This window comes from Doryrhamphus excisus, linkage group LG20 (genome assembly GCF_037039965.1).
Source record: "Doryrhamphus excisus strain RoL-2023G ecotype Guam linkage group LG20, RoL_Dexc_Guam_v1.1, whole genome shotgun sequence".
In the NCBI taxonomy this organism is placed as follows: domain Eukaryota; kingdom Metazoa; phylum Chordata; class Actinopteri; order Syngnathiformes; family Syngnathidae; genus Doryrhamphus; species Doryrhamphus excisus.
In genome coordinates this window covers 3,073,550-3,087,147 of record NC_136376.1, presented here as the reverse complement: position 1 = coordinate 3,087,147, position 13,598 = coordinate 3,073,550, and the positions used below count along the sequence as shown (strand labels likewise).

Here is a 13,598-nt window from a genome sequence, read left to right as displayed (position 1 = left end):
TAAACAACAGTAAGTGTCACGCCATTATGTGACGTCATAAATCACGCCCACTACACGTGTCGTACAACACACAAAACCCCGGAAATGTTTTGTGGTTTTAAAAAAAAGCAGATTTAAACAAATGCCTGATGTAGCAGAGACACAAATATAAACACCTGGATAAATAATACCATTTCTATTTTAACTTGACAACCGTAATATTGCAGTAGACGAAATAAACATCGTTGTAGTGACAACTATCAGCATCAATGGCGTCTGTACGACAATAACGTAGTCTATTTAAACAGCGGCGTGATTGGCATGACATTCTGTGACGTCATAAAAACCCGGAAATGTTCTGTGGTTTAAAAAATAATTCAAAGATTTAAACAAATACCTGATGTAGCACAGACATAAACAGAACCAAACATTTTATTTGGCACATACTGAATACAAAATAGAGTAGAAATAAAGACATAGTAAGTGTAAGAAAACAGACAGACATAACTGTGTCTGAAAGGTCAACGTATTTACTTCACAGACATTAAAGGCATTTAAAAAAAAAAACACTAGCAGTGGTACATTCTAGTTATGATTGCACATACACAATTTCAAACAGAAGCAATTCTAAACAGATCTACAGCCAGGTGCATAAAAAAAGTCACAAGTACGTTGGACTTTACAAACTAGTGCTAATATAAAAAGTATATCAAACAACACTTTATGCACACAAGTTCTGCATGTGTGTGTGTGTGTGTGTGTGCAGAGACATACATATAGTATACCCAAAAATGAAAAAAAAAACATAAAAAGAGAATGCCCATGTTACACATTCACACTGCATGTAACCAAACTAGAAACTCAATGATGCAGTTTAGCTTCACATCCACAAACAATAAAAATAAAGTCAGCGGAGGTGTACCTAATGTTGCGGCTGGTCATTTTACATAAGTAAAAAAGCGATCAGGGCGGCACGGCGGTTGAGTGGTTAGCGTGCAGACCTCACAGCTAGGAGAGACCAGGGTTTTCAATTCCACGCTCGGCCATCTCTGTGTGGAGTTTGCATGTTCTCCATGTGCATGCATGGGTTTTTCTCCAGGGTGCGTGGATAGGTGGATAGACGGTGGTGTCTGTCAAACATATGCAGCATTTCTCGAAACACTGTCTTTTCAGCATTAGTCGTTCCAGCTTGTAGTTGAACAATGCCAATTCACTGTTTGTATTCATTATAATGTATTTAAATGAATAATGAGGGCTGCACGGTGGTCGAGTGGTTAGCGCGCAGACCTCCTCGTGCATGCGTGGGTTTTTCTCCGGGTACCCCGGTTTCCTCCCACATTCCAAAAAACATGCTAGGTTAATTGGCGACTCCAAATTGTCCTTAGGTATGAATGTGAGTGTGAATGGTTGTTTGTCTATATGTGCCCCTGTGATTGGCTGGTGACCGAAGACAGCTGGGATAGGCTCCAGCACCCAATGAATGAAAAAGCGAACAATGCAAGGCGTGTGTGTGTTATTCTAATAGGCGTTACATGTCGACAGGTGAGAACTATCATTGATGCTTTGGTGATAAACATGGCGTCATTTCAATGTAGATGACAAGTCCGAGCACAAAACACAAACATGGTGCTCAAGTTAAGCTTCTCAAACAAGCTCTTTCTCTCTCTCAAGAGTCAAAGTCTTTGTGCATTTTCAGTGGTTTCAAGTTTCAACACGAGAGCGGCCATTTGACAAGATTGTATATTATTTAAACCAACCTCGTAAAATGAGGCTAGCGGTGTTGTGCCTTAAGTTTAATTCATATGTGCAGTGCGTGTGATTGGCATGGAGAATGTGTTTTTTTTTGGTGCGTTGACGCTTGGCAGCAGTTATCAGGGCGAACCACGGCGTTGTCAAGAGGTGCTTTCGGGTACAAGAGTTGCTAAGCAGATTGTGTTGGGAGCGTTTATCGAAAATGTGCTCGTGTTCACGCCACCGAGGCCACTTTGTCGCAGCTGCTGGTGTACTGCACGTCCGGTCTGTCGTTGTCGGATGGTTTGGTTTTCCAGCAGGGAAGCGTGAGCACGGAGAGAACCAGCGCTCCGAGCAGCACGCAGCTACCGCTGAAGTAGAACGCCATGTCGTAAGACTGGGTCCAGTCAAAGAACCACCCTAAAAAGTGAAAAGTGAGTCAGAGGTTATGTGGTGGTTCTGCCATGGTGTGTGAAGTGGGATCAATTCAAAGTGACCTGAGTCAGTTTGCTTAAAGCCAACCTAGTAATGGTAATGGTTTAATTTCATTTGAACATGCATCAGATTACAATTGAATGCATCACATAATCAGTTCACAGTTCCACATGTCCAAAAGGAGTAGGAAGAAGCAAAGCTTATTAAATCCTACCCCTCCATCTGGTACTTTTACAATCAGTAACTGTTACATTTGTTCACTTCCTGCTTTCCTAATATAATAAAAAATATATATTTTATCATTGCATTATTTTATCTTATTATTTTATATTATTTTTTAGAATTGTTTTATAATTTCTTAAATAATTAAAAAAAATTAAATAATTTTTATAATTTTTTACATTTTTAAAATATTTTTTATAGTTTTGTCACGTACCGAAGTACGAGGTGATATGACCATTCCTAATATTTACATGTTTTAAATTCATTTTTAATTAACATTTTTATTATTATTTGTTTTTTATAATTGTTTTATAATTTTTCAATTTTTTTTGTAGAGAAGTATTGGATGACATTTTTAGCTAATTGGTTATTTTTAGCCTTATGTATTATTTTAGCTGTTTGAAGATGAACTATATCAGCAAGTTGAAGTATTTGTGATTTTAGAAATAAGGAGTTAGTATGTTCTCTGTAGGCGGCATTATGAATTATCCTTACTGACCTTTTTTGCAGTACATTTAGCGAGTGAAGATTGCTTTTATAGTTAGTACCCCATATTTCCACACAAGTAAGATATGGTAGAACCAGATAGCAATAAAGAGTGTGGAGTGATTTCTGATTGAGAACAAATTTTGCTTTGTTCAATATTGAAATATTTCTGTCCACCTTATGTTGTATATTTGTAATATGAGGTTTCCAGCTCATATTTTCATCTATTGCGATCCCCAGAAATGTATTTTCCTTCACGCTTTTAATGTCCACACCGTCTATTTGTATTTGCTGGTGCATGTCCTTTCTGCTGTTACCAAACAGCATGATTTTAGTTTTATTTAAGTTCAAGGACAATCTATTCAAAAGTAGTTAAATTCAGATGTTAGCTCGGTCTTACTTACCAACAACAGGAGGTCCGAGCATGATCCCGAAGCCTCCAAAGAACATGACAATTCCGTGGGCTCGTGTGAGCCTGTCTAGGCCAACAATCTTTGTGGTAATGTAGGACGTGATGGACCAGTTTCCCGAGAAGAAGCCCAGAATGGCGGCGAGGATCTGCAGTCCCATGTAGCTCTTGGTGACGGGAATGAGCAGCAAGACGCCGCCACCTGCAAACATGGTGAAGGCATACAGGTAGATGCTGTTGATCCACCTGATGTCCACCATCACACCCAGCACCAGTTTGCCCACGCAGGTCGCGATGGCGCCGATGGACACCAGAGGAATGACGCTGACTTCTTCGATGAGTCCCTGGCTCTGAGCCACGTCCTCAATGAAGAGCACGGGGGGGAACGCTCCCAGGCTGAACAGGAAGACGGCAACGCAGAAGGCCACCATGGCTTGGTCCTGTAGGATCTCATAAATGGACTGCATGTATTTGGAGTAGGCCTGCTTCTTCTTCTTGATCACTTTCATGATGCCCAACCGAGCCAGGAGGCTGCTTCTCTTCTTCTCCACCTGAATGCTGGAGTCCTTGCCGTCGATTGTGATGAGAAGCTCCTTCACCGTGAGACTTTTCTCCTGAGTAGACGTAGCAGGCCCAGCTCCGATCTTCAGGTCGTCCAACTGGGGCTTCTCGAAGAGCCGCTCCTTCTTGTTGCGCTCCAGGGCCGCCTTCTGTTTGAGGTAGTAGCCCGGCATGTTGAGGGGCCTCATGAAGCCGGCACAGGCCATGAGGTTGAGCGCCAAAGCTCCGATGATGAGAAGGCAACCGTCCAGGCCGTAAAGCACGATGAGCTCATTCTGAGCTGAGGCGTAGATGAAAGCGCCCACACTGGTGCCTGGAGGAGACAGATGTATTGGAGTAAGTGTGGGATCGCTGGGAATTTCGGGAATTGTTGGGATGTCGGGAAAAGCGCAAAAGGGTCAGACTACTAAAGTAAAAGTTCATTCATTCATTTTCTACCGCTTATCCTCACGAGGGTCGCAGAGGGTGCTGGAGCCTATCCCAGCTGTCTTTGGGCGAGAGGCGGGGTACACCCTGGACTGGTGGCCAGCCAATCACAGGGCACATATAGACAAACAACCATTCACACTCACAGTCATACCATAACTGACTGTGATAAATCATTTTTGATGTTAATAAATTGAATTTATTAGTTATTATTATATTTATGATTATTTAAATTATTATTATTATTAATTTAATTATTTATTTTATTTAATTATTTTTTAAATTATTTAAATTATTATTATAATTATATTATTTTCATAGTTACAACACAGAAATAGCTTTTTAACATTATTAGAGCACTGTAGACACAAAATAACACCCCTATAGTCAACTCTACACTCATGATTCAGCGTTTGCATCCAACCATTCATTTTCTATCGCTTTTCCTCACGAGGGTCGTGGGGGTGCTTGAGCCTATCCCAGCTGTCCTCTTTGGACTGGTGGCCAGCCAATCACAGGGCACGTATAGACAAACAACCATTCACACTCACATTCATAGAGTCAATTAGCCAATTAACCTAGCCTAGCATGTTTTTGGAATGTGGGAGGAAACTGGAGTACCCGGAGAAAACCCACGCATGCACGGGGAGAACATGCAAACTCCACCCAGAGATGGCCGAGGGTGGGATTGAACTCGGGTCTCCGAGCTGTGAGGTCTGCGCGCTAACCACTCATCCGCCGTGCAGCCCTAATGTAAAAGTGTTTCATCAAATTTACCTGAATAAATGAGGGATTACTGTATGAAGTTACCAGGAAGGTACTGTATGAAGTTACCAGGAAGGTACTGTATGAAGTTACCAGGAAGTTACCACATTGCCAGCTCTTGTGTGGAAAATGACCTGAAGATAATCTCGCATAAAATAAATAAATTGATTTACTGTGCCCATCCCTGAGTTATTGGCTTCATAACTTCCTGCAGTCCCTGGGTATGGACACGGACTTTATCCAGGAAGTAAACAGAGCCCAGGTGATGTCATGGTCTATTTTTACAGCTGGGGTGCGGCGCCTTTTGGCAGCCATCCTCGTTTTGGTTGTATGGCGGTGTAAAGGGGCCTTACTTAGAGCCAATCATAATAATAATAATAATAATAATAAACACGGTAGAAGGAAAATGTACTGCAGTCATAGATGAAGTGAAGCCAAGTCATTTCTGTGACAAGATGCAGCCGCTAGACGTCAACTGGCTTTCCAGAAATGACCATTCCCACCCGCACACCTTTCCAAAACATCCCCACTGTGTTTTACAGCACTTCCCTAAGCTGTAGAGTAGCGCCTTTTTACCTCTTGGTTCTCCAGCAGCAAATACCAAAGCATGGAGAACTGGTCTGCACCCTCAGGCTTGGGACCAAAGGGAGGCATAGTAGTACCTGTGGTGACGATGCCCAAGGCAAGGCCGCGTCTCTTGTCGAAATACTGGCAGGTGATTGTCAACGTGGCCGCGTAGACCAGACCGCAACCCAGACCTACGACACGGGAGACAGGAAAGAGGAATTTCTTATTAGTTTATGTGAAAAGACCAAGAAGACACTACAACATGAAGAACATATTTTTGGGGAAAAATTCAGAATTCGACAAAAATTCTCACATGAAACGGCAAAATGAAACATGAAACTGCTAGGCCACTTATCTTCACTAGGGTTGCGGGGGCATGTTGGAGCCTAACATTGAAATTTTGTAATCGTAAAAAAAATAATAATAATTTTTAAAAAAGGTTTTCAGTATGAAAAAAATTTCCAAACAATATATAATAAACTAAAACAAATAAACGCATGGTAGATAAGTGGTTAATATGTTGGCCACACATTTAAGGGCATGTTCTACCGTTGCATGTGTTAGTTTTTCTCACACATGCACAGGGAGAACATGCAATCTCCACACAGAGATGGCCGAGGGTGGAATTGAACTCAGGTCTCCTAGCTGTGAGGCCTGCGTGCTAACCACTAAACTGCTGTGCAGCCCCGAAATGGATTTAAAATACAAAAAAACTCTTTTAAAGCTTTACCATAATGTATTGCGTCTGAGGAAGCATTCATTGGGGTGCTGCAATGACATCAGCCTCCCTTTAATTGCGACTTTAAATGTCTTTACACTCATAATACCCGATATGGTAGATATAGTAAGAGGAAGTACGCCATTTAAGACATAAATGAAACTCCTGTTTTTTCCTGGAGAAAACCCACGCATACACGGGGAGAACGTGCAAACTCCACACAATTTAATTGAAATCGGGTCTCCTAGCTGTGAGGCCTGCGTGCTAACCACTCACCTGCCGTGCAGCCCCAATATGGATTTAAAATACAAAGAAAACTCTTTTAAAGCTTTACCGTAATGTATTGCGTCTGAGGAAGCATTCATTGGGGTGCTGCAATGACGTCAGCCTCCCTTTAATGGCGACTTTAAATGTCTTTACACTCATAATACCCAATATGGTAGATATAATAAGAGGAAGTACGCCATTTAAGACATAAATTAAACTGTTTTTCCCGGAGAAAACCCTCGCATGCACGGGGAGAACATAGGAGTCATTTTTTCACACTTTGCAAAAACTGTTTTTCATTGTAAATGTTGTGGCTGTAGATGCAAAATAAGACTGCAGTACGGTACATCTTTGCATACCTTTATCACAGGGTACTGCGTTGCACTATAAATAAATGCATACGCAAAAGAGCACCCCCCCCCCGCATGATGCTTTATGCAATAAAAAAGCATAGGGTCAGCTGTAAACAAGCTGCACATGAGGAGACATCTCTAAAAATAAACGACTTGTCTTGAAATATGCATGTCGTCCACCGTCCAGGCCAGTGCTGCCTTGCTGTGCCAGGGGATGAAGGGGGTTTAACCGCAACACTCAGTACAGTCAAATAAAGGTCACGTGGGGTGAGACTACAGTATAACTCCTGTTATTACGCCGCTAATATTCATGAACTGTAATCAGCCCCCTTTGGTGTTACATAACGATTGGACGTGACGCCCTTAATGCTAATGCTACTAATGATTGTCCGACTTCCAAAGGATAAGAAGCTTAGGCAAATCATATGACTGCCGACACATCGGCATCAAACATTCTTACCGACGACGATCCCGTAGGAGAAGATGAGGAAGTGGACGCTGGGAGCGAAGGCACTGAGCATCAGGCCGCCCGCCACCATAACGCCGCTGAAGATGGTGACGGGGCGAGCGCCAAAGTTGTCCACGCAGGCGCTGCAGATGGGACCTGGTTGGAAGGGGGGTGGGGGGGGGGGGGCATGATGAGAACGTTTGAGTGCTGACAAAAAGACGACACATTCTTGTTGACAGCAGAAGGCAGGCGGCTTCTCTGCTCTGCCCGAGGCCAAAACATCGGCCATGTTGGCCTTGATGTCGAGGTGTGCTGTTTGCTTTGCTCAAAGGCGCTATCTGTAAATCATCAATCACTACGACTATTTGGTTTTGAAGTCGATTATTAGCTGTCGCTGAATTTCTCATTGAAAGTTGATTTAGCGCAACTTCCTGGTTATGAACACATTCGATTTGAATGTGATTAAAAATAAATGATAATTGTAGTCAGTGTATTTCATCCAGTCACAATTAAATGTAAATGTATAAGCTAAGTTAAGTTCATTGTTGTGTGCTGTAAGGGTGTGCAATATCTGGTCGACTGGAGCGGATATGGACGAGAGGAACGCTCCTCTACTGGATCTGCGACCTCTCACTCATTAAAGAATTTCACAATTGTTTTCCGGAAAAACTTGATGGTCACCAGGGTGCGTCTTATAAAAAGGCAGAGGGGGGGGGGGGGGTACTGTCATGATTTGTCTCGTTACAGTCCTGCAAAGGTCCCCTCCCTCCTGTTACTTTCACCAGCACACCTCCACCGCATCTACACTAGTTTGAGATCACTTGGAAATGTTTTTTTTGGCCAATCTTTTTCTCGGCTATGAAGTCCAGCATCCTGAAGTGGCCGCTTCACTGTTGATACTGACACTGGTGTTTGACGGATACTATTTAGTGCAGCTGCCAGGTGATGACCTTAAAATACACACTCTCAGATATTTGTCTTCTTGCATGGTTGTGCGGTGTTTTTGTGTCCTTGTTAGACCCAGTTTGTGCTGCTCTTTGAAGGGAGTAGTTAACAGCATGGTAAGAGATTTTAGTTTTAGTTTTTAGATTTAGGTTTTCTAATAATCTATTAGCCTTATAAAATGATGAACTTGGATTAGCAGCCATACCAGGAGATTGATGCAGAGGACTGACAGTTGTTGATAGTAGGCCTCTATGCAAAAAAGGAGATGCTTCTTTGAAAATCCTCTGATTCATTTTGTTTGTGAAATGGATACAAATGTTTGTGAAATGCATGAAAATGTGTTTTTCTTTGGAAAACCAAAAAATTTCCAAGTGATCCCAAATTTTTGAGCGGTTGTGGAAGTATTTTATACTTTGGATGATATGTCGTCACTACAATATCCCATTTATTCTGTGTAAAAGGCACAGACGGCGTTATCTTTTAAGAATGCAGTCAATGTGTATTCTGGTGACAGTTTGACCCTGGAACGGATTAAGTCAATTTCCCTTACTTCCAACAGGAACAATCGGAAAAGTTGTTGTTGTTGATATTTGTCTTCTTGCACAGTCGTGCAGCGTTTTTCTGTCCTTGTTAGACCCCGTTTGTGCTGCTCTTTAAAGGGAGTAGTTAACAGCATGGTAAGAGATTTTAGATTTTTAGATGGCTTTTCTAATAATATATTAGCCTTATAAAATGATGAACTTGGATTAGCAGCCATACCAGGAGATTGATGCAGAGGACTGACAGTTGTTGATAGTAGGCCTCTATGCAAAAATGGACATCCTTCTTTGAAAATCATCTGATTCATTTTAATTGTTTGTGAAATGCATGAAAATGTGTTTTTCTTTGGAAAACAAAAAAATTTGCAAGTGATCCCAAACATTTAAGCGATAGTGGACATTGAATCCTTCTTAAACCTTGCGGTTCAGCCATTCCTTGTTCTCACTTTGTTTTTCCTTGCCACTTGCTACAAATCCTAGTATGCCTTTATTCCTTGCTGCTATCTGAGTAAGTTGTTGAGTATTCCTGTATTCTTTTGTTTGCTACTTTGAGTCTTTCTTTGTACTTTACTCCCCGGTGACCGGTTGTTCTATTTGGTTCTACATTGTTTCTTCCTTCTTGCGAGCACCCTTTGTTATTAAATACCTTTTTACACCATCTCGTCTGTGTTTCTGCTCTGGGGTATTATAAAATATAATTTAAAATTATTATTTTATAACAAGTTAAAAAACAATGAACACATTTTAAAATTGTTACTCATGTGGTGTGACATTTCTATAAATAATAAAATATCAACAATACAGCGGTGTGGAAAAGAGTTTGCCCCCTTCCTGATTTTTTTTTTTTTTGTGCATAATTTCAATATTAGTCAATGACAACACAACTGGACACAAAATGCAGTTTTTCAATTAAACCTTTTAAGGGAGTCCAAAAAATTCGGAATGTGTGTGTCCCATTACATTTGAAGTAAAAGTAATGCATTTGGGAAAAAGAACACCATAGCAACAGTAGAATGTGGTGGAGGTAGTGTGATGGTCTGGGGCTGTTGCTGTGATAAATGGAACCATAAATTCTGCTGCCTACCAAAATAATATTTATATTAGTTTGAGCATCTGAAACAGTTAAATCGGAATGAGATATCAGAAGGGGGGGGGGGGCAAACACTTTTTGACACCACTGAATCCCTGCATGGCTTTTCATGTAGAAATCAATAAAAACGTCAGCCGTGACTTGCTTATCAATCTCAGACTGCAGCCTCATCCACCGGTTTCATTGTTAGATTGCAGCACATTAAGACTTTGATCAAGTGTTGTTTGACTTTTATCAGCGATGACAGGAAATAGTTCGGGTGTAAAGGTGACCCGCGCTTGAGTGCACTACTTTTAGGATACATCATACCCCCCCGGATCGGTAATGTCAGCAGATAACGGTGGCAAAACAGAATTTACTGTAGGTAATGTAAATGTGTAGAAAATCACTGAGATGTGTTTTTAATATTTGATCAGCAAAATAAGAAGCTAAATATTCCAAAGCTCACACAACCATTGAACACACCTTCCACTGATTCTCATGTGCAGGTATCCCTAATATTACGTCCTGACAAAGTGTAGCATCACTTACTGGCAATGAGTCCCACTCCAGCCACCAGCGATCCCACCCAGGCCGTCATGCCCTTGCCCTCCTGGAACGCGTGCAGCCACTCGGGGTAGAGGACGCCCACCGACTGCGGGGACCCGTAGGCCAGCAGCTGGGCCAGGAAGGAGGCCACCACGATGGCCCACCCCCAGCCTCCGTCCAGCGCCTTGGAGGCCATGTCGGCGGCGATGTGGTCACTGCCGGAGTCTCACACAGGTGGAGGGGGTGGGGTGGGGTGGGGGTGGAATTCCTAGTAGGGGTGGGAGACACGACACCGCTTCATACACACTTCCACTGAGGCTGACACACCGTGGAGTCTTTTTGTTTCTCTTTCTGTTGCAATCATACCTTGGAGGAGGGGCAAGTTTGAAATAAATGCCCCCCCCTCCCTCTCTAGTCATCTGCCAACATCCTGACCCCAAAAAATAAACATTATTATTTTAACCCTTAGATTCTGATCAATGTCATGTAATAATTGAATATACTGTATATGACTTGTATAAATGGGTATAACACATAATGCTAAATTTTCTCAACCATGAGGTCAAGGGTGTCCAAAGTGCAGCCCGGGGGCCACTTGTGGTCCGCAGTTGCCGCAAATTTTTCATTTTATTTTCAAATTTTAGAAATAAAATTAAACCAAAAAACAAAAAATAGAACAAAATGGTCAATAATAATAATAAATAAAATAATAATAAATAAATAAAATAATAATAAAACTAAACTTTGCCTTTACATATACATAGGACGTGTTTTTAATAATTTCTTTTTTTTCTTTTTAATAATTAAAAAGGACATAAAATTTAATTTACATTTAATTTAACATACACTTTTTGTCCCAAAATGGTCTCAGTGATAGAAATACATTTTTAAAATAGTAATTTTTTTAAATTACACATTTGCCATTGTGTAGAAAAAGTAATATAACATATGTTTCCACTCTGAACAACTTGAGACCATCTTGCTCTGAATTTTTTTTGTACTGAAGTAAATAAATACAGTGCAGCAGCAGTAAGTTAACCCTTCATGGGGTCCTTTGTTTATAAACTTGAGATTGGTGCCTGAGCTCACTTCAATGTGTTAACAATTTGAGTATTGTTTGTTATTGATACTACCAGTACACACAGAAAAAAATGTGAATATAATCATCTTTTATGCTGTTTAAAATGCATGCAGGTCTCACCTCAGCAGCCGGTGCCTGCAGAGATGCGCTCCCTGCGGGAACTTTCCATGGATAGGATGCACCTCCCCTGGATGGAAACAAGCAAACAGCTTACTAAGTCACTCACTCACTCAGAGGAAGCAACAAAAATCTTTTTTTTTTTTTTTAATATAGCGGCGTCTTTATAAGCGACACCGCTGCTGCTTCTATGCAAGAGCATCAACAACACAGCGCACTGCGCCTCTTCTGCTTCCTGCCGCTTTGTGGCCGGCGACCAAACCGGTTCAAAGCTGTTCTCGCTGGCCGGGAGGAGCGCGGCTTCCTCGTAAAGGCGCCTGGAGCTCACTCGCACACACAGGAAGAGAAGGCAGAGGCGTGCGCAGATGCTGCTTATATGCTTGGGCTGCTTTCATTATCACCAGCACCACACCTGGACATATCAATTATTCCATACAATTAAAAAAAAAATCACAATAAAAAAAAAATACCTGATATAGTCCAATGTTTTAAGGCATAAATGTAAATATTTAAAAAATGTTACAAGTGAATAATAATATGAAGGGTATTATTAAAGCTACCCAACATGTGACTACTATAGACACATGCTGAAAGTTCTAGCAGTGTATTTGCTGACTAATATGGAAAGGAGTGGAGGTTACCTCTCCCAAGGAAACTCGCTTCATAACACCAGTGTTCCGGTTTAGAATGATGCTACTTTACACAATGGGTGCGCTTAAGTTTAGCAAAGTGTAAAAATAAGTGAAGTTTTTCCAAGGGAGCAAGCCAGCAACTAGATATTACCCAGATAACCATTCATTCACACTCACTAAGCAATTTTTAATTGTTGCCATCGTTGCCAATAACCCTATTGATTTTGAAACTCAACACAGACGTTTGAAGTAGCGAAATTCAAATGAACTGCATGGTTATGGTCTGCAACTTTCATCAGATCCCGATAAATGAAATGATTTTGTCCATCAAGGCAAGAACCCTGTTGAGTTTGAACAATATGGTATACGTACATTACTAAGCTCAAAGCCCAAAATCAGGTCATGTTCCCTGTCATAACCCTACATTATTTCCACGACTATCACCAGTGGCGTCACTAGGCCTATTTTAGGGGCCATAAATGTTCTTAAGCCCTCCTAAATAATTTGATATTTTTTATTGATTTTTAAAAAAAAAAATTTAAACAAAAAAAATCTCAAATTTTTATATAATAGAGCAAGGAATTAAAATAAATATTCACAATACCTGTCATTAATTTAAAATCTACTAGTAATAGTAATAATCAGTAGTAATAAATAAACAAATAGTAATAATCAGAAGAATAATGATAGTAATAATAGACTAATTAATAATACAATTATGATTATATAATTATATATATTATATGTAATATATAAATATATTTTTAAAAAGGGGGGGCTTCTAACAACAATAATGACAGCTGCTTGTGACCTATAAACATTCGATTTTTTTCCATCAAAGTTCGTATTATTTTTCGATTGCATCCAATCTCGAGGTTAAGTGCAAATGTCAACGAGGATGCACCTGACATTTTTGCAACACAGTTACCCTTGTTGACATAGCCTAAATGGAACCAAAGCAGCAGCAGCAGCAGCAGCAGCATTGATGTGTGCATAGAGACCCCTCCCCCAGTCCCAGGTTGCCTATGCACTATATCTGGTTGGAACTGGTCTAGGGAACACTTGTCAGGGTAATGAGCACAGTACAAATATCTCCTGGCAGAGGGGGATTACCTCTTAAGACCCAAAGTGAGGCTAGTGAGAGAGTTGGGGGAGAACAAGAAAAGGGGAAAAAACGTTAAAGTAAAGAATGTTAGGTGTTTAAATAACAGTTTTCTGGTTATTAGAAAAACTTTGTTACCGCCTCATCATTATTGCTATGCTCACTTTTGCTCTTTCATTCCCTGACTACGCTCGTCC

At 40.8% G+C, this 13,598-nt stretch overlaps 2 protein-coding genes across 2 annotated transcripts in view; both read right to left on the bottom strand.

The window, feature by feature from the left end:
* LOC131108045 (ankyrin-3-like) overlaps window positions 1-13,598 on the bottom strand; it is a 202,216-nt gene that overhangs the window by 33,527 nt on the left and 155,091 nt on the right. The gene's annotated exons all lie outside the window — the stretch shown is intronic.
* LOC131108237 (monocarboxylate transporter 9-like) lies at window positions 408-11,981 on the bottom strand. The gene is made up of 6 exons (XM_058059118.2): window positions 11,671-11,981; window positions 10,473-10,737; window positions 7,380-7,523; window positions 5,677-5,772; window positions 3,258-4,136; window positions 408-2,130 (listed from the first exon to the last, which is right to left on the bottom strand). The coding sequence occupies exons 2-6, from the start codon at window positions 10,663-10,665 to the stop codon at window positions 1,946-1,948; spliced, it is 1,497 nt and encodes a 498-aa protein (XP_057915101.2). The 5' UTR covers window positions 10,666-10,737; window positions 11,671-11,981; the 3' UTR covers window positions 408-1,945.